The 26,785-nt window shown below is 43.4% G+C and overlaps 1 protein-coding gene across 1 annotated transcript in view; it reads right to left on the bottom strand.

Moving 5' to 3' along the window:
• Positions 1-1,415: 1,415 nt before the first annotated feature.
• LOC121287514 (vesicle-associated membrane protein 2-like) overlaps positions 1,416-26,785 on the bottom strand; it is a 136,891-nt gene continuing 111,521 nt past the window's right edge. The window contains exons 2-4 of the mRNA XM_041205451.1: positions 5,961-6,096; positions 3,118-3,276; positions 1,416-1,493 (exon numbers count right to left, since the gene is read on the bottom strand). Of these exons, the coding sequence (XP_041061385.1) occupies positions 1,416-1,493; positions 3,118-3,276; positions 5,961-6,096 (373 nt within the window). The remainder of the gene's footprint in view (positions 1,494-3,117; positions 3,277-5,960; positions 6,097-26,785) is intronic.

Genomic DNA, 26,785 nt, shown 5'->3' with positions numbered 1-26,785 from the left:
AGTCCTTTGAACTTTCTCTCCCCAGTACTTTTACCATGTCCAATCAAACACTCGCAGACCTCAGTCCCTCCTTCCAACAGTCCAACAGACAGGGACCTCCTTAACTAATGCTCTCATACTTCAGTATACCGTCCACTGCTCCCGAACTCCAATATCCACCTCACATTGACTTAAGATTCTTGGACCCTCACCAAACCCTCCAAGATCCCATCCTCTCACTGCCTAGGATCCCCTTCCAGTACTGCCACAACCAGTAACCTCCTCTAATTTTTCCCACACCATAATATCCCATATATCCCATAACTCATGACAACTGTCACACCCAGCAAGCTTCACAATGTGCAGTCTCAATAATCTTGCATCTCAGAATTCTCTTCCCCCTATTGCCAGACCCAATGACTTCCTTGACAACACCAACATACCTCAACATTCCAATACACCACTAAGACCACCTTCCAAAATTGCCAATCCACACAATCCCACCCTTAATAGTACCATGTGCTCTTATCTACTTGCATTCTGGAGCCTTTCCCTATCACCCTTTTATGCGCTCTGAACTTTAAAAAACAAATGAAGAATACATTGCTAAACAAACATATCTGAATGATTTTAAGCTACTGGACATCTTGGCAGGAATGGGGCATGGTCAACTTGGAAGCTGATTTAATGCTCTGTCAATGGAGAGTAAACTTGGCTGGGGTGTAAAATAAGTGTGTCCCATTCGCACTGGGTGAGTTAGGTTCAAATTGGGACTGCAGATTATAACAAATGTTCACAAAAATATGGACTACTCTCCATTTTCCTCAATCAATCCAGCTCCAACGACACTCAAGCAGCTCGACACTATCAAGGACATAAAAGCCCACTTGTTCGGCACCCTCTTCATCAACTAAACATTCACTTCCTCCACCACTCATCCACAGTGGCAGTAGTGTGTATTATTTACAAGATCCACTGCAGCAACTCATTAAGGCTCCTTCGACAGCACCTTCAAAACTCTCAAACTTTACCAGCTAGAAGGACAAGGGCAGCAGATACATGGGAACACCACCACCACCTGCAAGTTCCCCTCCAAGCCACACTGACTGGGAAATATATTGTCATTCTTTCACTGTCACTGGATCAAAATCCTGGAACTCCCTCCCTAACAGCATTGTGGGTGCACCTACACCACATGGGCTGCAGCAGTTCACGAAGGCAGCACACCACCACCTTCTCAAGGACAATTAGGGATGGGCAAGAAACGTTGACCTAGCCAGTGATACCCACATCCAGTGAACGAATAAAAAATAATATACAGAGAAAAGCTCCATGTGTACAACGGAGTGCTGGGAAGAATGTAGAATCAAGTGTTTTTTTCAAATCTAAATTATCACCACAAAATAAGGCAGTTAGTATGAAACAATGCATAGTTATCATGTATTCCAGTAGAGGTACTTACTTATGATAACGATGATAATGAATGCACATATTGCTCCAAGTATAATCACCATCTATAAGTATAACAAGAGAGAAATTAGGCAAGTAGAGTGGATAAGCATATATTTAGTAAAGTCAGATTTAGTTAATTTTGTTATTTCTAAATACATTTTGTACAGCAATCCTCTTCCACTTGTAGTGATATATGGGAGGTAAAACTGAAGGGGCAGTAATTTCTAATGTAGACGCACCACTCTTTGACAAGAGAAACAGTTAATATTTAAATTCAAAAACCTTTCAAAAGGTTTCCAATCTTAACTATGCACACACTTCCTGTCTATAAAACATCACTTTGAAAGCTTTGAAAGGTTTTTGAGTTGAAATGCTAATTTTGGTTCTCTCTCTCTCTCTCCACAGATACTGCCTAAACTGCTCAGTATTTCCAGGAATTTTCTATTTTTATTTGTGTATTAGTCAACCTGCTGTGTCATGGCCCTTGATGTTTCATTGACAATTTTTCAATTTGATTGATTAAGGGTATACACAGTTGTTTGCTTTGTTCATACAGGTCCCAGATCCCCTGTCAAGGGAACTGTGCAATTTTGATATCCCAGCTACAGCAACGTACCTTGTAAAAGCTCATGGAAACTAAATGTGCAAAGGAAGTCTAAATGTTTGATAAATATGGTAAATTCTGGCCCAGTATTATTTGTAGCTACATACCGAAACTTACAACAGCTTGGGAAGCAGAAAAGTATAAGTGAAATGTTTCAAATTTATTTCAAGAACATGAAGCATCTAATATAATCTAGCTGGGTTTGCTGTAAGAAAAATGTTGAAATTATAAAAAGTAGAAACGAAGGACAGAATAATGAAGTAGAAAGGATATAGAAAAAGGATGACATGGAAAATGATAATAAAGGACAACATTTCCTCAGTCACAAGCACATTCTTTTGAAAGTTTTCTTTTGTTTTATTGAGGTATATCGCAGAAAAAAACCTCCCGAAGTCTACTTAACGTTTGACGTGTTTAGTTTTGCAGTAGAGTTAATATTACAGAACTAAAGCCAATCTTGGCATTTGAATAGCTTTATTATGGAAGCATCTGCATCCAATGAGTTGGCACTGGGAGATTAGAAACATCCTGAAGTTAATGGTTAAAGAAACACATATCAAAGACCTGCTAGATGGGTATTCATGTTCTGCTATTTATGTTTGAATTCATGAACTAAGTGGTAGTTTTTATGAAATGAACCCGACTCTATTAAATACAATATCTATCCTAAATAGTAAACATTTTGATTACATTTAAAATTGTCTCACACATATCATTTAACAGATAGTAAGGTGCAACTTCAGGGCTCTAATGAAATTTTGAATTTAAATGTCATTCCTTAAAAGCTGATATTTGATCTTGCGGTTTATGTTAATGCATTACCATTAATTAGATTATACAGTTGCAGTGTATTCCTTTTTAGGGTTATTTTATCAATTGGGTAAGCATATATAAGCACAGAATTACCCATGTAGTATCAGACAATTAAATTTTAATATCTATCTTTTAACCTTCTGCCACATTAAAAGCTGTAGGTCCTAACATAGATTTATAGCCCTAGTAATATTCACTGCCATCAAGTTCCTTTCATTTTGTTTTCAGGCATTGTGCAGTTTTATATCATGTAATTCAAACATCCTCACCTTGCAATTTTTCCACCAATACTTCCTCTTCAGCTTAGCAGCACTTGTTTCAAATTGTGATGCTCCAGCTTGGAGTGCATCTGCACGATCATCGAGCTCTGATAGCTTCTGATCTCGCTCAAGGACTTTGTCCACATTCACTCGCATGATGTCCACTACCTGGGAAGCACAGACCGAGGACACATTTCACAATTTCAGGCTCTTAAGTATGATTGAACATTTAATATAAATTTCATCATTTCAGTAAGGCATCCACAAGCCATTGTCTTCCACAAATTTTTTTTTAAAGATTTCTCCATCCCACTTCAGAAACATTCTTGCTGTAGGAATATATTTGTAGATTAGATAACATGAGTCAGTTTACATGATAGCCCAGTTGTCCAATCATAAGGTGCATGGTTTGGACATACTTGCCTCGAACGTTCCTGAAACTGGCTCTAGTTCTGGGTTCATAACCTTGGTGACAAGGCAGAGTTCAGACCTTTCTAAAGGGCTTGCAGCAACCTGAAGGGAATTCTACCCAACCTGAAGGGAATCCTATCAAAGCAAAGGAAAATGTCAGTACTTGATCATGTTTGCAACTGATGGCCATGGTTCAAAGGGGAGGCTATAGAAATCATACTGCAGCATGTACAGCAGAGGAGATGCAACCTCTTGCTACCTACTTCCAAGAGTGGGCCTTAGGACTCATCAGGGAAATTGCTGAGGATTTTACTATAAGCAACACTGTCTCAAAAACCTGCATCAGTCCTGGAGAAGGTTCAATGGCCTCACTGGGAATACTAAGGTAGGGGACTGCACTGTTACCTCATAGTTATATAATTCAACAACTATTTCTGGCATGTACATGTTCCATTCCATCCATTCACTCTTACAGTATTTGGCTATCTTCCCACAGTAGCCCTGATGGAGATGCCATCCTTCAGATGATACATTAAACTAAGGACCCGTCAGCCCTCTCAGGTGTTTCATAAATAAGTCCCAGGACATTATTCAAAGCAAAACAGAAGAGTTCTCCCAATGTCTAGGCTAATATTTACTTCTCAACTAACACCAATAAAACAGATTACCCAGTCATTTACCTCATTGAGACCTTACTGAGCTCAAATTGGGTGTTGCATTTCTTACATTACAACAGTAACTAAACTTCAAAAGTTTGGGACATCCTGAGGCCTTAAAAGGTGCTATATAAATGCAAGTCTTTTCCACTTGCCTATTAAATGGCAATGTACATTTTCCAGCATTATTTCCTTCAATAGGAACATCAGCTGTACAATGTTCTGACAACTCTTTCCACGAACAGCAGAAGCACGATGCATAATCTTGTCTTTACAACCCCCAAGGATATCACCCTGATATATATGGATAACTGTGTCTGCCATTCTACCAGTGTCAACAGCTCAATGTGTGCTACTGTTTTTAAGGAGAAGTGAGCACACAATACAATAGAGAGGATGGGAATAGGAAGTGGACCAACAAAACCGCATCCTCTCTTCACATCTGGAAATGTCAAAGCCTTGGAAATGGCTGAAAGTGCACCTCTTGTTTGATCCCAAGTGTAAGAGCCCTTTTTTATCAAGACTGTCTGAGAGAAGTGGGGATTTCTCTGCTGAAACAGCTTACACTTCAAGGGGTTATGATTGAAGTCTTTAAGATAATGAATGGATTACAATTTGTCCAAGTGGATGTCATTTAAGCTCAATAGACAGGGAAGGAGTAGGGTGCATCAGAATAATTGTTAAGAAGAAGAGTTAGGTTCACTGTCAGGTAGTAGTTCTTTGCGTTGAGGTATATCTTTCTCATTTATCTATTTCAAGCAAAAAATACAGGGTAAGTATGAAACAGCAAACCAGTGTCTTCACTATGGACAACTGGAATCAACATATTGTGCTGTTTGCATATTTTTTAAGTGTAGGTTTTATATGTGTTTTACACAGAAAGTTTTAATAAGAATTGAAAACACAAATATTCTAAAAAGTATGGGCCTTATGGACTTTCCTGGGCCAGCAGCAAAAAAGCTGAATTTGTTTTCAAATTAATAATAAAGGGCTTGGGTTTTTAAATGTCGGAAAATGTTTCAAAGATCTTCAAAGAGCGCAATAAGAAAAAAATTGGCACCAATACAATGTAAGTATTGAAACCAGATGCGATTGTAATCTAATTGCATTGTCTACATAGACTTACATTATATATAAATTGGTCTGTATGTAGATAATTCACAGATGACATTCGTTTTTACATCAAGATTGGTTAATGTCAGATTCACCAACTCATGGAAACATAGGGCCACCTAGTGGCCGACCTGGCAGAATACAGAGAAAGATTTCAAGCCAAGGGTGTAGAGCTTATTCATTACTGTGCAAATGTTGTGTTCAGTCCTAACTGGGAGTTATTTCATATTTTGCTTTTAAATCATAGATTTATTTTGTAAGGTGAGACTGAGACCATATTCCCAGGCTGTTGTCAACAGTGTGTATGCAGAAAGCCTGTGGTCTGTTCTGGCGTATTGTGACATTTCACATTGTGCCTCTGGTGGTCTAGGTTACATTGAAAACTCATGTCTGAAAACGTGCACACTTATTTCCATGTAGTCCTCAGACTATTCCTGCCCTACAACCTTTCCGATGCCTCAACCATACTTTGGGGACAGCCACATTTTCAAGTGTTTGTAAAATTTCCTTTTATACACACAGAGAAAAAAAATCAGTCACTTGACTATAGTTTGTTTTAAAACCAGCTTCCTGATGCAATTCCAATGTGCTATATCTTGGATCAACTTGATCAAATGTCAGTGGGCTTAATTTTCCTTTTCTCAAGCCCAGCCACAGTGGAATGGAACCTACCTCATCGACCTGAGCCTGTGTTTGCTGCAGCCTTCTGTTGCTGGTGGTGTTGACTGGTTGCGTTGGTCCTCCATCTCCAGGATTTCCTGGCCCACCTGGAGGTCCTCCTGCAGCAGCAGCTTGGGATGGGGCGGACCTACAAACCAAAGTAAAATAGACCTCTTGTTAATTGTATGGTACAGCAGTAAGCACGTCAATTGTACAATAAGTTCCCTCTACTAGTTCCCTCTAATAGCAGAAATATTAGTTTATTTATTGGAGGCAGGTTACTGTTAAAATGCATGAAGGGGATAGGCGGGTAAAATGGACACGTTTTCTATCCAGAATAGTTATTTGTAGTTCTGCTCAGAACAACATTGCAAGCCTATTGATGGTATCTCCAATAATTATAACAATATGCACCATTACAGAGCACTCCAACCTAATGAGGGTGCAATGTCCAAAACAGCATCTGAACAAGATTTTAGAGGACAGGATTTGCACTGGTTGACCCACTGTTTTCTTTAGGAGGTAACCATTATTCTAATGCTTGGAAGAAAATAGTTTAATTTCCTTTTAGTACAAATTGGACAGTAGGAATGTCCAGCTATGAGATATATGAGACATTTTGTTGAAAGAATATAGACGAGTCTTTATACCAGCATCAAGCTGTTCTTGAACCAAAGATCCCGGAGTGTCACCAGGAAAACCCATAGAAATATAAATCCTACCAACAGAGGGCCTCAAAGCCAAGAACTCAGGCTGATAGTTTTAAAGCCACTGTTCTATACTTTTTGATTAGGTTTATCCCTTCACTGATCGAGCTGAGGTATGAAAACAGTACAGGAAACCAAGTTTCATTTCAATTCATCTGCAGCAACTCAACTAAGTCCTTGAACAGTCAAACAATAGGATCCTTCATCTCCCCAGAGTTGCTGACCTACACTGACTCCTGGGGAAAAATGTCCACCTGGGGGGGAGCGGAACCGAGCATGGGCAGGCATGTCCCGGATTGGTGCCCCCAATCGGGGGTGCGCCGCCATTTTACATGGGCGGGCCTTAGCGTGACATCCGTCAGGAAGCGCTATGTGCTCCCTGTGTGGGCGGGTGGGGGGATTCCCTCAGCTGGGAGTGCGCTCTTTCACGTATGCGCACAAAAGAGCGCACAGAGCTCCCTGAGGCAAAGTGCTGCCTCAGGGAGATTGGCTTGGAATTAAAGTTTTCAATAAAAATGATTTAAAAATTTTCCTGACGTCCCCTCATGTGACACTGTCACTTGAGTTGGGACATGTCCATAACTTCTATTGAAAGATTTGATAAAAATTTACATATCCTCATGAAAACTCATCCCACCTGTCGATGAGGTTTCATGCTTTTTCTAATGCCCGCCAGGGCTCCCAGCCTACCCACCAAACTCAAGATTGGATGGGCTGATCCATTAATGACCTTAATTAGTTTTTCAATGGCCTCAATAGGCTGTTGACAGGTCGGCGGGTGCGCAGCTGATTTGGCTGCGCCCCCGCCGACCTGAAAATGGAAATGACGCGGGGTGACGTTGGGAGTTCCACCCAACGTCACCCCGCGTCATTTTATGCATTGGCAAGCGGGCCCCGCCCCTGCTCGCCAACCGGAAAATCCTGCCCCTGGTCAAGCAACACCTCGATTTTAAAATTCTCATCCTTGTTTTCAAACCCCATTACAGTTTCATCCCTCCTTATCCCTGTAATCTCCTTCAGCCTTGCAACATTCTGAGATTTCTGTGCTCTTCCAAAGCTGACTTCTTGAGCATCCCCAATTTTCATCCCTGATTTTCATCCCTGCATCATTCTTGGCAATACCTTCAGCTGCCAAGGCCCTAAGCTCTGGAATTCCCTCCCTATACTTCTCTTCCCCCCTTTAAGAATCTGACCAGAACCATGATGTCACAACACTGGACATGTACTCAAATTGGCCTTTACTAGAATAAGGGGGGGTGGGGGGGGGGGGGGGGGGGGGGCTATACCTGAAAATAGGTGTGGGGATTGCGAAGCATGATAAATCTGCACCCATTAATCAAAATGCAGGAAGCACATTATCTCCATGATGCCTGCTCTGTTAAATAATTGCAACATGTATAGCCAGCGCTATAATTGCAACTTGCCAGCACCACTTAAAGCTAGCCTATACCTCTTAAAGAAAGGTGCCTTGTGACTGGAGCAAGTTTTTTAAAAATTCATTCATGGGGTGTGCGTGTCACTGGCTAGGCCAGCAATTATTGCCTAAACATCCCTAATTGTCCTTGTGCAAGGAACAGAGTCAACCACATTGCTGGGGGTCTGGAGTCACATGTAGGCCAGACCAATTAAGGACAGCAGATTCCCTACCCTAAAGGACATTAGTGAACCAGATGGGTTTTTACAACAATCGACAATGGTTGTGTGATCATCATCAGACTTTTAATTCCAGATTTTTGTTGGATTCAAATTTCACCATCTGCTGTGGTGGTAGGATTTGAATCCAGTGGGTCTCTGGAATACTAGTCCAGTGAAATACCACTATGCCACCACCTCTATACATGCACTTGTACAGAAAGCAACTCTGTCCCTGGAAACAATGAAGAATGGCAGAATATGGGAGGAGCGGGCTCCAAGATTTTTCACATGTTCCATTGGAGGTCTTGGTGGAAGAGGTGGAAAGAAGGAGAGAGGGCCTGTTCTACAGAGGTCATGTGGCCCTCCAGACACATGCTCAGAAGGCAGTGGGAGCAAACAGCTGTGGAGGCTAACACCAAGAGTCAAGCCCAATGAATCTGAATGCAATGCTGCAAGATGTTCATTGACTTCACAGGAGTGACCAAGATCAGTGAATGGGTCTTCAAATGCCATATCCTACTACTGCATCACTAGCCTCAGACCACTGCTCAATTCAACGCACCCTCATCACTTACCAACCAACAACTTCTATAAATCAGGCCTCAAACTTAACATTTAGCTGATTTGCCTAACCCTCACATGCTTCACACTGCTGCAAGCCATAAATCCACAACTCACAGCTTCCACACACTGCCAGCTATTCAACCATGACGGCCACATCACCCAAACAGATTGTACTTACTGACACATTTCCCTCTGTCCAGCAGGTCAACGTGGTGCATAAAGCAGGCAGCAGGAGCTAGTCAGAGGCAGGCAAATGCATCTGCGTGTCCCTGGAGGAGATGGCGCTGGTCATTATTGGACTGACCATTGCTGAGGCTGTGGTAGAACTGAAACTGTCAAAGAAGATGGTATCCATATCCCTAATCCTCCTTCTCACATTCTATGTCTGCAACATCCCATAATCTCTTCCGAAATACAAGTTGTTGATGGTTGAAGCTCACACCTCTTACTACCCCCACACCATCCCCTCAGCAGAACCTCATCCTTATCTTTTTTTTTTGTTGCAAATACCCAAGAGGTGCAACCTGGCCATGATCGATAGAGGATCAAAATTGCAACTTCCCAGCACCACTTAAAGCTAGCCTGCACCTCTTAAAGAAAGGTGTCATGTGACTGGTGCAAGTTTTTTAAAAATTCATTCATAGGATGTGGGCTAGGCCAGCATTTATTGCCCATCCCTAATTGCCCTTGTGCAAGGAGCATTTAAGAGTCAACCACATTGCAGTGGGTCTGGAATCACATGTAGGCCAGACCAGGTAAGGACAGCAGATTTCCTTCCCTAAAGGACATTGGTGAACCAGATGGGTTTTTACGACAATCAGCAATGGTTTTGTGACCATCATCAGACTTTTAATTCCAGAAGACAGTAATAAAAACAAGAAATGCTGGATATACTCAGCAGGTCAGGTAGCATCTCTGGAGAGAAACAGAGTTAACAATTCAGTTTGGGGTGACCTGACCAAGAGTGTGATGATGAACACATAGCACCATATGACTTCAAGCTCATAGCCGCAAGCCCAGATACTCAGTGTGTAAATATGGATGATAGGTTAGAGACAGGATTTTCACATTGTGAGACACTGGGCATGAGTGGACTGCAGCCAGGGCAAGGAGTAAGGATGTACAGGTGCCAGCTCACCAATGGGTGAGATCACACACAAGCTCTGTTGTAAAGGACTCAGATGAGGAGTTTGATTGGGCCAGCTACAGAAGATGGATCGGCACAACAAAATATTTGGTGCATTGAGAAATCTGCCAGTCAATGTTAAGGGCATGGAGGAGTCCAGCATCAGGTTGGCTCAGGGTTTTGTGCAGAGCTTGGAGCCCATCCTTTGCAGCATTGAAGTGCAGGTCAACTCCACTCACACACTGTGGACCCAGCCATGATTTAGCATCTCATGGCTGATATCTCAGCTCCCATTGCAGCAGAAACCCATCATCTGACTGCTGCAGTGGAAGCTCAGACTGCTGCAATGCCAGTTCACACTGCTGCCATTGTGGATTACAATTTTCAAAGGGACTTTCAGGCAAAATCCACTTTGTTGTCAATGGATAGTCCCTGTCAAACAGTAGCCACCATTGGATTGTGGTAGTGGAGATACGCAGTTTTAGTATTGGTATGGATATTGGAAGATCATCAAGGTCAAATATGACACCAAGGTGGCGAACAGGCTGATTCAGCCTCAGGCAGTTGCTAGGCAGATGGATGGAGTCAGTGACGAATGAACGGAGTTTGTGGCAGGGACCAAAGACAATGTTTTCAGTCTTCCCATTTAATTGGAGGAAATGTCAGCTCATCGAGCAGCCAGACAGCCAGATTTATGCTCAGTAGAGAAGTAATCTGATAACTTAGAGACAGTGGACGAGTTCAGAGAGTTGGTGGTGAGGTAGAGTTGGGTGTCATCACAGTGGACTGACATAAAATGAAGGCACCATGACTGCTGTTAGGATTCCGGGCATTAACCTGTGTGATTCACTGCCTATGGTCACACATCAATTGAGGGAGTAGAGTCAATTTGAATTCTGGTGCAAGGCAGAGGGGGCGTGTGACACCTGTAATTCAATGCGTGCGCACTCTATGGCACCCTGCAGCATGCAATCCTAGGGAAATCATGTGCTTGTCCCGGCCAGCAATCTCTGACAAGAAAGAACAAAATGTAGTTATCTTTGAATAGAAGTCATCAGGACAACAGTGGGGAATGCTGCAAATATCTCCAGCTCCATCTGGAAGAAGCCAGGCATATAAAAATCATGAACACGTTCACCTTCGCAATCACTGGCAATGCTGTCCCTGCATTGCTCTGAGGTAGCAGTTGAGACAGAAGTGGAAGTGGAAGATTTCAGTGATGACATCCTTATTGTTCCTTACTGAGATTCAGATAGGCGAATTGCTCCCTGAACACCCTGAGTGAATATGGCCTCCTGCTGAGAACCCTCCACTTCATCCTCCACCACCTTCTAGAGTTTGTCCTGCTCAGTTTGGCCTCTACTTCTTCTCCAAGTTATGCTGCATTCCAAGGGGAATGCTTACTCCTACACCCATATCAGGGAGCAACTTGTTTGTGCATAAGCCTTGAGATCAGCAAAAATTGCTTCAGCACCTGCCACACCACTTCCTCTAGACTGTTGCAACTTGAAACAAATATAGAAAGCACCAAGTATATGTTAAATCATAGCAAAAGCAATAAGAAATCAACCAGTGACTAACATGTCGATGATCTCTTTAAATAGCACCTGAAGTGGTTTACTTCCTGTTGCTTAATGCATGTACAGTTGTGCGAGTATAAGGCAGGGTGTTAGCTAGGGCTTTTAGCTCCAAAATTACACCACTGCCATCAGATCAGCATTGCATGCTGTTTCTCACCATAGTCCGCCTCTGCTGCATACTTCTGCTAGATTTTACCCATGTATGAAATAATGGGCTGTAGCCTCCTTGGAGTGGCAATTAGCGTCGGATTGCCACTCTGAGACCAATTACTTACTCTAAATTTCATCCATGCCTGTTTCACCCAACCTTCTGACTCTGGCTGGGCGAGATCCAGGCAGCCAGCTGTCCTCGAGGCCCAGCATCGCAGTCCAGCAGAGTCAGATTGAAAAAAGATGCGCCCCTCTTCATTACAGCGTGAGTTGCCGTAAATCAGTTAAGTTAAATGTCCCATTGAAATTGACAGACCAGGGAGAAGGTAAGTGTCTAAGGGAAGTGGATAGGATTTGGGGGGTGGGGGGAATCGGAGGTCGGGGGATAATCGGAGGTCAGAGGGTTGAAGCGGTTGTTGGGATTGGACCTTGATGGGGTGGGGGATTCGAATCTTGGAGGGCGTGGGGTGAGTTGGACCTCAGGTGGGGTGGGACCTCTGGGGCATTGGGTGAACCTCGGGTGGCGAGGGTCAGGAGTCAGGGGTTGCGAAGCTCGGGTCTGCAAAGGGGTGGGGGTTTGGGTCAGATCGGGCCTGCAGGGAGGGGTTGGGTTAGGGGGTTGGGGAGGAACCCATGGGGGTGGGGAAGTGTGAAATACGGTGGTGATGGTGGGGGGTAAAGGGGGGTTGGTTAGCTGGGGGGGCTCTGGGGGAGTCCCCTGGGGGGGTCGGTGGTGTGGGGGGAATCTCGTAGCGGGGGGTCGGTCTGGGTCTTTAAAGTAGTTACCCAGGAGTTAGAAGAGGTTTTAATTCTCCTAACTTTTTCTAGGTAACAATTTGTGTGACACAGTTGGAACCATCTGAAGTTTGTGATTTTAATCACACGTTCAGATGGTTCCCAGCACTGGGAGGATAAAGGAACTGGACATGGTGTGAGTTGGGACAGATTGAATGGTTTTTGATGGCATCAAGTTTCCATGAGGAAGTTTGCACTTCTGGGCAATTGCCGTGCAACCCTTACCTGTGAAGCTCTGAGAGGGATTCCTCAGTGCATCCTTGGGGTACCTTCCGCAATCTGACATTAGGGAGATCGGAAGTTACGACCCAATGTCCACACCAAGATGGCGTCTGTCACGACTCATGGCAGAAGTGTGTGCACATTTCAAAGTCTATTTTGGTCCCCAAACAGCATCCATAGCGCCCAAGCAATGGGGCATCAAGGAGCCCTAGTAAAACTGGTGTCAATGGGAATCAGGGAAAAACTCTCCACTGGTTGGAGTCATACCTAGCAAGATGGTTGCAAAGGAAGATGGTTGTAGTTGCTGGACATCAGTCATCTCGGCTCCAGGACATGAGTTCCTCAGGGGAGTGTCCTAGGCCCAATCATCTTCAGCTGCTTCATCAATGACCTTCCTTCCATCATAAGGTCAGAAGTGGAGATGTTCACTGATGATTGCACAATGTTCAGCACCATTCGTGACTCCTCAGATACTGAAGCAGTCCATGTCCAAATGCAACAAGACTTGGATAATATCTAGGCTTGGGCTGACAAGTGGCAAGTAACATTCGCTCCACACAAGTGCCAGGCAAAGACCGTCTCCAACAAGAGAGAAGCTAACCATCACCCCTTGATGTTTAATGCCGCTATCATCACTGAATCCCCCTCTATACACATCCTGGGAGTTACCATTGACCAGAAACTGAACTGGACTAGCCATATAAATGCTGTGGCTACAAGAGCAGGTCAGAGGCTAGGAACCCTGTGATGAGTAACTCACCTCCTGATTCCCCAAAGCCTGACAACCATCTACAAGGCACAAGTCAGGGGTGTGATGGAATACTCCCCACTTGCCTGGATGAGTGCAGCTCCCACAAAACTCAAGAAGTTTGACACCATCCAGGACAAAGCAGCCCGCTTGATTGGCACCACATCCACAAACATTCACTCTCTCCACCATCAACACACAATAGCAGCAGAGTGTACCATCTACAAGATGCACTGCAGGAATTGACCAAGGCTCCTTAGACAGCACCTTCCAAACCCACGACCACCAGCATCTAGAAGGGCAAGAGCAGCAGATAGATGGGAAAACCACCACCTGGAAGTTCCCCTCCAAGTCACCCACCATCCTGACTTGGAAATATATCACCATTCCTTCACTGTCGGTGGGTCAAGATCCTGGAACTCCCTCCCTAGCAGCACTGTGGATGTGCCTACACCACATGGACTGCAGCGGTTCAAGAAGGCAGCTCACTACCACCTTCTCAAGGGCAACTAGGGATGGGCAAAAATTCTGGCCCAACCAGCGAAGCCCACATCCTGTGAATGAATTTTAAAAAATGGTTGCTCTGAATTTTGTTTGGCCAGTTTGTGGGCATGATCGGCGGGAACAGCTGGGGAACGGACTGCTGACTGCGGTTACTTGCTGGCTGGCCAATTATCGACTAGCCAGTGTGAAGCATATGCTGAGAAGCTCAGTGCTGCTGGAGTGGGGGTGGGAGGAGGGCGAGTGATGGTGTAAGTGTGGGCATGGGCGAGTGCTGAATAAAAGCTCCCTGAAAGCAGAGGGCTGCTGCAGGGAGCTGAAGGCTTGAAAATAAATAAATAAAGCTTTTAAAATCGCATAAAAAATGTGCAGGCATTACAATCAGTCAGTCATCTGAGCTTTTACTTGACAAAAATGCTGTCCATAGATTTTTATTTGTTTTTATTTATTAACATAAACCTCATCCTGCCCTTGGATGAGGTTTCATGAAAAATGCAGTCTACCTGGCCGATTTGCCCATTGCCAACCGCAAGGTTGGACGGACTACAAAAAAGCCGGAGACAATTATAACTTTAATTACACTAACTGACCTATTAATTGTCGGCGGGTGAGCTTCAGACTTTTGAGCGTGCCTGTAGGCTGAAATATCGCGTGAGTGTGGGATGACATTGGGACGCTAGTCTGACATCATCGTGTGCGATTTTGTGCCTGATCAGGTCCGGCGCACACCCACATGCCAACCTAAAAATTCTGCCCCTTGTGTGTACTGAGCATAACCTGACAGGCACAAGTGAGACAGCATTATCTAATGCATAACAAACATCAAATACAGGTTGTGAAGATGGGACATTCTATTATCATCAGTTTTTTAATCTTGAAAATTGTTGGTAGTGACTACGATGCCAGTCATATCACAAAGTTTCTTTATTGTGAATGAGTAATAGAATTGCTGGTTGAATAGGTCGATCATTCAAAAGTAATCTGACACTGGATTTGGGAGCTCAAAGCTTAATTATATCATTATCCGTATACCTCCCACAGACTTGCACCCAGGAAGTCTATGGAATGAGGAGGAAGGCATGCTCAAAGAAGGGTGTGGAGTAAGTTGCAGGTGAGATCTAAGGACAAAAAGAAAGTGAAAGGCACAGGAAACAAGAATTTGGAGGCCTGCAGTAAGTGACAGGGAAGGCTGATGGGTAAGGATGGAAACAAAAAGAGGTAGTAAGTCACCAATTAAGGTAAGTTAGGTGTTATGTCTTTGTTATGTCACCTGGTTCCATTTTTATTGATGTAATTGTAGCCAGAGAATCACCTGCAATGGCTTCTCTTCCTGTTCCCACACAGCCATTACTGGTATCCCCCATTGGTCTATCCTTGGCCTCTTTTTATTTCTCATCTACTTGCTGCACCTTGTGACATCATCTGAAAACACAACTTCAGTGTACCAAGTCTACCTCACCACCACCTCTCTGAACTCCTCCACTGTCTCTAAGTTATCAGCCTGCTTGCTCGATGAACAGACACCTGAGTGTCTGACTGCTAGATGAGGAGAAATTTCCTCCAATGAAATGTTGGGAAAATTGAAACCAATGTTTTTGACCCCTGTCACTGTCTGCTCACCAGCCACTGAATCCATCCCTCTCCTTGATAACAGTCTGAGGCTGTTGGACTGTTTGCAATCTCTATGTCACTTGATCCCGAGATGAGTTTCCGATCACATGTCTGTGCCATCACTAAGAGCGCCTATTTCTACCTCTGTAACATTGCTCAACTTTGCCCCTGCCTCAGATTGTTTGCTGCTGAAACCCTCAATCATGCTTTTGCAACCTCTAGACTGGACTATTTGACTCACTCCTGTCCAGTGTCCCACAATGTCCCCTCTGTAAACTTGATGCCATCAAAAACCATTCAATCTGTCTTAACTCACACCATGCCCAATTCCTTTATCACCCCTCTGCTTGCTGACCTACATTGGCTCCCAATATAGCAATGCCTTGAATTTAAAATTCTCATCTGTGTTTTCAAATTTCTCCATGGCCTCGGCCCCGCCCCATCTCCAATCTCCTCCTACCTCAAAACTATCCGAGATATCTGCAATCCTCTAATTCTGGCCTCTTGAGCATCCTTGATTTTCATCTCTCCACCACTGCCTTCAGCTACCTGGGCCCTCAGTATAGAATTCCTTCCCTAAACCTCCCCACTTTGCTACCTCACTTTCCTCCTTTAAGACAGTCCTTAAAACCAAATTCTTTCATCAAGCTTTTCATCATCAGACCTAATATCTCTTTATGTGGCTCAGTGTCACACTTTCTTTTATAATGTTCTTGTGAAGCACCTTAGAACATTTGGTGACATTAAAGCGATTATATAGGTACAAGTTATTACGTTGTTTTAGCTATAGTAATTTCTCCAAACCTGTGCCACTAGTGAAAATTCACACTTGAAGATAATGAGGATTGGATATAGGACCACAATGTGGTATTGCCTATTGTCTGATCCACACTCCCTTTGACTGCAGTTTCCACTGGCAGATCAGCATTGGTGAATTTGCCCTAATGTTTCCTTATCTGGAGGTGGACATGTTCAGAGGATATTGGTGCCAAGAGAGAACAGGCTCCTGTTTCTCTTAACTGGTTGGTTCAGAAGAAATGGCACACAGTACATCATTCAAAGAAATAATTGGGGCACTTTGTCACTCAATCAGCTGTATGCCTGTAGGTTAGCTTAGTTGGCTGGACAGCTGGTTAGTGATGCAGAGTGATGCCAACAGCATGGGTTCAATTCCTGTACCAGCTGGGGTCATCCATGAAGTCCCCACCTTCTCAACCTTGCCCCCTGCCTGAGGTGTGGTGACCCTCAGGTTAAGCTCATCACCTCTCTCTGAAGAGAGAGCAGCCTATGGTCCTCTGGGACTATGGTGACTTTTGTGAGCCTGGGAGTTGGTGTTGTGGGCTCCATACCATGAAATACATTATGGGCAATTCTAATAATTGTTGCAGCTGGTACGGAGTCTGCAAAAGCAACTCACAGCTGTACATTTGAGCTTGACTGGTAAAGTGCCCCAGTTAATACCCTCTGCTCCAATCCAATCACTGGACTTTGTGTAACCAGCTCATAATGCATGCAGGATGTCATGTATGATAAAATGGATTCCACAGATAAGGGAGAATCACTAACTTACAACAGAGTGAATAAGATCATCCTCCTAAGAGGAATAAATACACTCACATCATAAAATTATTTTCTGCCCAGAAATTATACTTGATAATAACAGTCCGTGAATGTTCTGACATCGACGCTTCTCGATTCAGCCCCCCCATTATGTGTGTAATTTACAACCAGGGAAACTGTTGCAATTCTTCCCTTCTCTTTCATTCGCCGTGGAATGAGCAAACCACCAGCTTCCAACATTCTGGCGACAAGGATGAACAGAAGAGCAGTGCAGAGTGCCTGTCAATATTTTCATTCCTTTCCGTGGAAAAATAAAACAGCCTCTGCTCAGTGCCCCTTCCCTTGCAATGCAGCAATGATCATGAAGACATTTTCGTGTTCTGAAGCAGTGAGCTTTCTGAAAAAATAGCTCCTGACATGCTGACTGAAATATTTTTACACAGATGCGTTCATGCAAATCTTCGTTTTCGGTTTGTCAGTATGACACTATCGTACAAAACAACAGAACTCATTCTACAGCTCACTGGGCATGTGCAGTACACATTGTGAACACAGCAGTTGAATTCCAACTTCCACACTTTATTTCATTTTCTAGCAGACGCCAGATTAACCCCAAGAGCGGAAAGCCTCAACCATCTGGGCCCCTGTAGTGAACCTTCAACTTCGAACAGCGTTTCTACTGTGGACTGCATATGGGAGATTAGAAAGCTTTGTTCAGCCATGAAGCAGTTGTGTCTTTGGCTTGATACAATACTTTGAGAAGATTGCATTTAGCCACAAAACTTACTTCATTCATCACTAGACAAAGAAAGCTGCTGCCCTTCCCTTAACTGCCAGCAGCTGCTCCTTACTGCAGTCACACCTACTCCGGGATAAGTTTTAAAAGACAGCTACACAAACTTCAGCAGACACAGCCAACAAAATCTTAGTTGGCTTGGTTATATCTGAATACAAGACCTTTGTAAATCTCCTACTGTGTGCAGTTCCAGCAGTAAACAACAGAAGTGGCGGGGTGGGGGGGGCAGTTTCACTGAACTGACCCAGTGCATTCCATGCCTCCTGAAAACTGTCACTCCAGATGCCCAGTTGCTTCAAAGAAGCAGCGTAGGTAAAGAGGGAAAACCAGGATGAGATTTTTCTGTTCATTAGCTGATTTATGCTAAAGCCCTGTTTGACAAGCAGACGATGAAGGTGATGAGGCACTCTCCACCCACTCACCACACCTCCCAGCATCTGCCACATTTTTCAAAATGCCCCAATTAACATTTCAAGCAAATTGCATGCAGCAATGTCTGTGGATAAATTAATTTATCGACAAAATTTTCGAAAACATTTGTAGTACTTCTGATTTGCTAAGTCAAATTAGCTTCTACTACAAGTCCAGTGGGCACAAATTGTTAGTATGCTTTTTTTGCCTATTTGCCCCTGATTAATTGACGTATTCATTAAGAGTCAAGAGTTTCCAGCAACATTCTCTTAATGCCTAATGTTGTAACTCCCAAAACAGTTCTTCAAAAAATTGTGAATTCACTAACCAGTGATAATCATATATAACAGTCACTTCAAATGCAGGCAATCACTGTTCTCTAGCATTTCGAAGGGAATTGCAGTCCCTTGCAGAATTCAATACAGTGCGGAATAAGAGTCACAGACAAAGATAACGCAGAAGAGGCTTTCCACTTGTCTAAGTAAGTATAGGGCATTGCTGAATGATGAGCACAGACACAAAGCAGTTTTAATGTAAAGTAATGAGATGGATTCTGATGAATCCTCTCTTTATAGATCAACTGCAAATGTATCTTAATTATCTGCTCTTTTTAAAGAACATTAATTTTTTTGAAACACTGATGGTATCTAATGTCTATTTCTACAGTGCCTGGAAATCACTGAAGGAAACAGCAGCAACTCATCAGAAGTTGATGAACCTATGTTTTTTCCATCTCTTCCAGTCTATATATTGGGAGAGATATGCCATAATGTAGAAGGCATTCAAAGGAAGTGCTATTTTGAGGGTGGGGAGAAAGGCTGTTCTGTCAAATTACATATGCACAAAATGGACTGGATTTTCTGGCGGGCCCCAGGACCCCAGTATTGGATCCATACGGAGATCTCGAGCCTGTCCATGTCATCAGTGCACCCTACGGCACAACCCTTAGTTGGCTGCCTCTGCACTCACCATCTTATTAAGGATGGTGTGTGTGCTCCTGATGTTGGAAATCCAACCAGAGGGCCTGCAGCAACGTCAGGCAGCACCCCAACTGGGCAGCTGACCTAGTTCCTAGCCCATCTCAGGAAAGTCCACTGGAGGCACGAATGCACCAGGGAGCCATCCTGACATGGAGCCCCACCTTCAACCTCTTTTCCACAACGCCGGGAAAATACAGCCCAATGTGTGGTCAGACTCACCATTCCCCCCACTCTACCCCATCAGCCAAACCAATGAGATGATGGAATGGACTATCTATTAGTGTATCTGCTTAGTATCTTACAAGGCACGGTTCATTTCACACAGGCTGCTTATACTCAAAACCAAATTTGTATGGATTACAAGCTACTACTTTCTGGGTGAATATTTTCATTCTTTTCTAGCAGCTACCATATGTGTTGACCCACATATTAATTCAGTGCAGCCAACTACTGGATGTGCTGAATTTATATCTAGTATTTATCTGTATATATTACATGACTCAAGTGTGGCTGGAACCGAACCCAGAAATCGCACAACAGATGTATTGATATTTCAGTTTGCAGCATTTTGTTTTACGTTTGCCTTTCCCTTCACAGGTTGTATTTTCTTTAATCGCTATTTTGTTACTTATTCTAAATGCTTTTAAATGTTCTGTTCTAAACTATTTATTTTTTTGAATGAGTACTATTAGTAGGTTTACTCTGAGAAGCTGCAAGTGGTTGATATCATGAAGGAAATGTCTACTGACAAAGTCATCAAGATTGGAGCTTTAGCACAATGCTGGGACTGCATTTCCCAGCTTTACCATTATTTAATTTCATTTTTTTTTCAAATTTTACCAAGTAAAATTAACAAAACCACTGATCCCAATGGGACACCACCCCCCTCTAACAGCTCCTCATTTCGCTATTTCCTTAGTTCTGTTGAAGGGTCATATGGACTCGAAACGTTAACTGTGTTCCTCTCCGCAGATGCTGTCAGACCTGCTGAGTTTTTCCAGATATGTTTGTTTTTGTTCTGGGACATTTCCAGTGCTTTTGAATAAAACGGTTCACAATCTGTGAAATGGGGATTTGAAACATCTGGTGCTATTTAAAACCCAAGTGATACAAGGGCTTAGTGCCTTAAATTATGAGACCAGGTGACTTCAATTTGATGTTAGAAAGTTAAAGGGATGAAATGATACAAGTGTTTAAACTGATAAAGAGATTCGATAGGGTACATATAAAAAAAGCTTTTTGGTGGGGGAATCCAGAACAAGAGGTCATAATCTTAAAATTAGAGCTAGGTTGTTGAGTGAAATCAGGAAGAACTTTTTCCACACTAAGTGAGTGGAACTTGTTTCCTGAAAAGGTCATAGACGCTGGGTCAAATAAAAATTTTAAGTCTGAGATCGATAGGTTTTTGTGAGGTAAGGCTATCATGGGGAATGGAGCAAAGACAAATAAATGGGGTTGAGGTAAACAGCAGCCGTGCTCAAGTTATATGACCGAACTGGCTCGAGGGGTTGAATGGCATAACAAAAACAGAAATACCTGGAAAAACTCAGCAGGTCTGGCAGCATCGGTGGAGAAGAGCAAAGTTGATGTTTTGAGTCCTCATGATCCTTCAACAGAACTAAGTAGAAATAGGAAAGGGGTGAAATATGAGCTGGTTTGGGGGGTGGGGTGTGGGGGGTTGAAGGTGGGGGCATTGTTGGGACAAGCAAGCAGTGATAGGAGGAGATAACCAAAAGATGTCACAGATAAAAGAACAAAGAGGTGTTGAAGGTGGTGATATTATCTAAAAGAATGTGCTAAACGCAGACTGGGTGACAGAACACCTTCGGTCTGTCCGCAAGCATTACCCAGACCTCCCTGTCACCTGCCATTTTAACACTCCACCCTGCTCTCTTGCCCACGTCTGTCCTTGGCTTGCTGCATTGTTCCAGTGAAGCTCAACGCAAACTGGAGGAACAGCACCTCATCTTCCGACTGGGCACTTTCCAGCCTTCCGGACTGAATATTGAGTTCAACAACTTTAGATCTTAAACTCCCTCCTCCATCCCCAACCCTTTCCATTTCTTCCCTCCCTTTTGTTTTTTCCAATAATTTATATAGATTTTTCTTTTCCCACCTATTTCCATTATTTTTAAATGTATTCCACCCATCGTTTATTTCACCCCACCTCCACTAGAGCTACCTTGCTTGTCCTGCTCTCCACTCTTAATTAGCACATTATTTTAGATAATATCACCATCTTCAACACCTCTTTGTTCTTTTGTCTGTGACATCTTTTGGTTATCTCCTCCTATCACTGCTTGCTGGTCCCAACAACACCCCCCGCACCCCCACACCCGTCACACCCCGCCCAATGCCCCCCACCCCCCACCACCACCCCACCCCCACCACTGCTGCCAGACCTGCTGAGTTTTTCCAGGAATTTCTGTTTTTGTTTTGGATTTCCAGCATCCACAGTTTTTTGTTTTTATCTCTGGGTTGAATGGCATACTCTGTACCATCACCTCTTTCAAACCCTCCACTGTCTCTGTCTGACATCTAGTACTCAATGAGCATAAATTTCCTCTAACTAAATATTGGAGAGACTGAACCCATTGGCTGGGATTTTCCAGCCCCATCATGGTGGGATCTGCTGCAGGAGATCCAGCAGCCCAGCCAAAAGTCCATTGCCAAATTATCAATAATTCCTGTAGCGAATTTGTTATGGTTGGTGACACTATTAGAAGTTTGACATTATTCCTATAAGGAATGGTAAACTTCAGGCATTACTTACCCTGATGGTGCTGAATTGTAGTGGTGTCATATGATACTGCAAATTGATCGGGCTAGGATTCACTGTTTAATGCATAGAGCCATATTTTCTACAATATTTCTGCAGGATACAAGTCTCAAGTCATCAGATTTCTCAACTGAGGAGTCTTTATAGTGTAACTGCTAGTTGGGGGATTACCTCCAATCTCTTACAGATTCTGCCCACTGAAGCAACTCAGTGGGTAAATGCATTCCATGGTGTAGTCCTCGGCCATACAGGGCAGGGGGAAGATATTGGGTTTAATCCCCAGTTTGTGCTGAATGAGTTGACCTCAGTTGGGGGCTCTTGTCAAGGTACTTAATTAGTCTAATTACTTCTGGGTCATGGAGGAGAAAAGGGAACCAAGGGCCCAATGAAAAAGAGGGATATAAGGATATTAGTAAAGAAATAGTACTGAAGAAATTCAAGGGGCTAAAAGCCAACAAACCCCTAGACCTAATGGCCTACATCCTCTGGTTTTAAAAGAGATGGCTTCAGAGATAGTGAATCCACAGGTTGTGATATGCCAGAACTCCCTATATTCTAGAGAGGCCCCCATTGATTGGAAGGTAGCAAATATAACCCTGCTATTCAAAAAAGGAGGCTGAGGGATAAACAGGAACCTATATGCTGGTTAGCCTGTGTTTTATGAGGATGTAACTAGTAGGGTGAATAAGGGAGAAACCAGTGGATGCAGTGTATTTGGATTTTGATAAGTTGCTGCACAAGAGGTTGTTACACAAAATTAGGGGTCATATGGTTGGGGGCAATACATGAGCATGGATTGAGGATTGGTTAACCGACAGAAAATAGATTATTTTCAGGTTAGTGGGCTGTTTCTAGTAGGGTACTGCAGGATCAGTGCTTGGGCCTCAGCTATTTCTATATCAATGACTTAGGTGAGGTGATCAAGTGTAATGTATCCAAATTTGCTGATTGAACAAAGTTAGGTGGAAAAGTAGGCTGTGAGGAAGATGCAAGGAAGCTGTAAGTGAATGGACGAGAAAGAAGCAGATGGAATATAACGTGGAGAAGTTTGAAGCTATTCACTTCGATAGGAAAAATAGAAAAGTAGAATTTTTTCAATGGTGGGAGACTGAAAAATGTTGGTATTCAGAGAAATCTGAGTGCCCTTGTACATGAAACAAAGAAAGCTAACAAGCAGGTGCAGCAAGCAATTAGGAAAGCAAATTGTAAGTTGGCATTTATTACAGTGAGCTGGGAATATGAGTAAGAAGACTTACTGCAATTGTATAGGACCTTAGTGGGAAGGAAGGATACACTTGCCTTAGAGGGAGTGCAATGAAGGTTCACTAGATTGATTTTTGGGATATGGGGATTGTCTTACATGGAAAGGTTGAATAGACTAGGCCTATATTCCTGAGCGTTTAGGAGAATGAGCGGTGATCTCATTGAAACTCTTAAGGGGCTTTACATGGTAGGTGTTGGGAGGATATTTTCCCTGGCTAGGAGTCTAAAACTAAAGGTCACACCCTTAGAATAAAGAGCTGTCCATTTAGTAAATAGGAGAAATTTCTTTATTCAAGGGGCTGAATTTTGCTGTTGGTGAGCAGGGGGTAAAATGACGCGGGGTGTGACATCAGGGGGAACCCCCAACATCACTGCCCCCCATTTAAATTTTCAGGAAGGCGGAGGCACAGCCAAATCTGCTGCGGGCCCGTCGACCTGTCAGTGGCCAATTGAGGCCATTGACAGGATCATTGAAACAATTAAAGGACCTGCCCATCCAACCTTAAGGTTGGTGGGCAGGCCAGTATTCCCGGCGGGATGAGGTTTCATATAGGGATTTAAAAAGTTTAATAAAGTTTTAGTGTAATTTATGAACATGTCCCATCTCATGATGGGGACATGTTAAGGCTTTTTTTTTCTATTTTTAATGTTTTTAAAACTGTCAACGATCTCCCTGAGGCAACACTTAGCCTCAGGGAGATGTGCGCTCTTTCGTGCGCATGTGCAAAAGAGCGCACTGTCGCTTTTGGGGAATCACCCCGCCCGTACAGGTGGACGTCACGCTGGACGGGCCTTAATTGGCCTGCCCATGTAAAATGGCGGTGGGGCCTGCTTCTCTGGCGGGGATCGGCTCCCCGCCCGCTGGAGATTGGGTCGGGCCCACCCACCCGGTAGGCAGAAAATTCTGCCCAAGGGGTTGTGAACCTTTGGAATTCTCTACCACAGAGAATTGTGGATGTTCAGTTGCTGAGTATATTCAAGTCAAGGATCAATAGATTTTTGGGAGCTAAAGGAATCAAAGCAGATAGGGATAGTGAGGGAAGGAAGCACTGAAATAGAAGAACAGACATGATCTTATTAAATGGCAGAGCAGACTCGAGGAGTCAAATGGCCCACACCCGCTCCTGTTTCTTATGTTCTTAATTGGTCCATGTGCCCTTCCCAGTTACTGTCCTGTGACCCTTGCTGAGAAAAATGTACGCACATGAAAATACAGTGAGAACACAATTGTGATTAGCTGTAATAACCCCCAAGGTTCACTGCCTAGGCTCCCACAGCAAAAATGAGCACATTGAGTGAGGTACTGGAGGATGGCCAGCAGCTCCAGAATCAGCATCCTAGTATGGACAAGCACCTTTACACTAGGAGGAAAGAACATGGATAGGAGGAGCACAAAAATGAGGAAATGAGGAGTAGGTCCCAAAACCTCTAATCTTCAAGCCAAAACATAATTTCCTGAATATCCATCATGGACAAATCAGTTTAATTCTCCAATCTTCTTTGGTTACTTTGGCATGTATTAGAAGATGAACAGCACAAGTAAAATTTCACTCTGGAATTACTCCAATGTGACAAAGTTTTGGCTTTCCGCATGTCGGACAGCAAACGTGTCAGCATCTGAAAGCACCTTACTTGCTTTTTTACAAAGTTACTGAAATCATTTGCTACAGAAAAAGTCATTTTCTTATTGTACTTCTTGACAATGACAGCATAAATTCTGGTTAAAATGTGAAGTGAGACCTACAGAATGCACAAGAACAAATGGTTTAGGTGGGATAGGGATGACAAAGCAGAATGGAAATCTTGAGCACTGAAATCCACCCAAGGAGTTTGTTAATTTTGAACACTCATTCTGCTAAAATTGAAAGGAATCGTCACAAAAAATTAATTTCAGTACTAATGGCATTATTGTGAGCAAGTAGCTTTAGTCTTTTAAATCAGAATAGCTCTATTCGGAATAAGCAACAAATGCTGTCTTTGCCAATGACACTCACATCTCATGAAAGAATTTATTTTAAAAATTACCACTTGAAAAAGCACTTCAGCTTTAGAAAAACACCCAGGTGGGAGCAGGTTTGGCCACATCCAACTTATTTCAAAACAAAACTCCAAAAGAACAATTAAATGCCTTCAGAGAAGGATGGAAGAAAACTGGTGGGGGTTGGAGGGGTTGGGAATGGGGGCGTGGGGGAATGAGAGAGTAAGAGTGTCAAAAGGATGTCAATAGTTATATATTTAAAATAAGTTATGCGCTTGTTTCAAAATAAAACAACCACTTGCAAAGAAAGGACAGGAGGCAGCTGAGACTAAATCAAAGTGCCCATCACCATTCGTACAGCCTTGGCTCAGTGGTGGAACTATCTGAGTCAGGAGGTTGTGGGTTCAAGTCACATCCAGAGCCTCGAGCCCATATTAAAAGCTGGCATCTCAGTGTAGTACTGAGGGAATTGGAGGTGGCATTTTTTGGATAAGATCGAAGGAGTTATTTTGGTGTCCTGGAAAACATTTATCCCTTAATCAACAACTAAAAGGGATTAACTGATCATTTATTTAATTGCTGTTTGTGGGACTGTGAGCAAATTGGCTGCTCTGTTTCCTACAGCTGTCACCACAGCTATTATTTGCTGTAAGGCACTTTGGAACACCAAGGTCGTAAAAGTCAAATGGAAGTCATTCTATATTTTTCTTTATTTAATATGCCAAAATGCATGTTTTGAATAGAATGCAAAAATAGCTGATGGTTTGCAGCCAATGGGTGCAATTTAATTCGACCCTTGGGAGTAGGCTAGGAGATGGGGGGGCACAGAGTGTAGAATTGAGAGGGGAAGCGAAGAGGAAGAGTGGTGTGGATTACTCGACACAGTCTAGAATTCTCCCCGATTAAAATCGAGGATGGACTTCCTGCCTGAAGGCCAATTGAAGCCCTTAATTGTACAATTAGTGGTCATTTAAGGGTCTTATACACCTTTGCTGGTAAAAGCTGGTGGGTTTGGGGGACAGCCCTCCTGATTGGGCACCCTGTGGCCTATAGGCAAGGGCCATTGCCACTGAAAGACCACCTTCCCTCCACAATGACGACAAACTCCCATTGGGGCCTGCCTGATTGGCCAGCAAACGCCACAAACTCACCTTAATTCCACAGCCTCCTCCATGGTGGCTGCTCTGGCAGTGGTCACTACTCCCAGTGGCGTTGCTGGCAGCCCTCTGATTGGTCAGCAGCTCTTAGAGGTGAGACCTCTGTCCTTAAAAGGCATTGAAGCCCCAACAGCAGGCAATAAACTGCCTGACTGAAACTGAATTCCTTCAGGGTTTCCAAAAAATGACCACAACAGGGTTGCTCCTGGCTTTCTGGCCAGCAAGAAGCCCACCACTGCAGCCATTAAATTTAGCCCCATAGAATGAGGGGGCA

Source organism: Carcharodon carcharias, chromosome 2 (assembly GCF_017639515.1).
Source record: "Carcharodon carcharias isolate sCarCar2 chromosome 2, sCarCar2.pri, whole genome shotgun sequence".
Classification (NCBI taxonomy): Eukaryota; Metazoa; Chordata; class Chondrichthyes; order Lamniformes; family Lamnidae; genus Carcharodon; species Carcharodon carcharias.
Note: the sequence above shows the minus strand (reverse complement) of the source record. Positions and strands in the feature narration are given on the sequence as shown.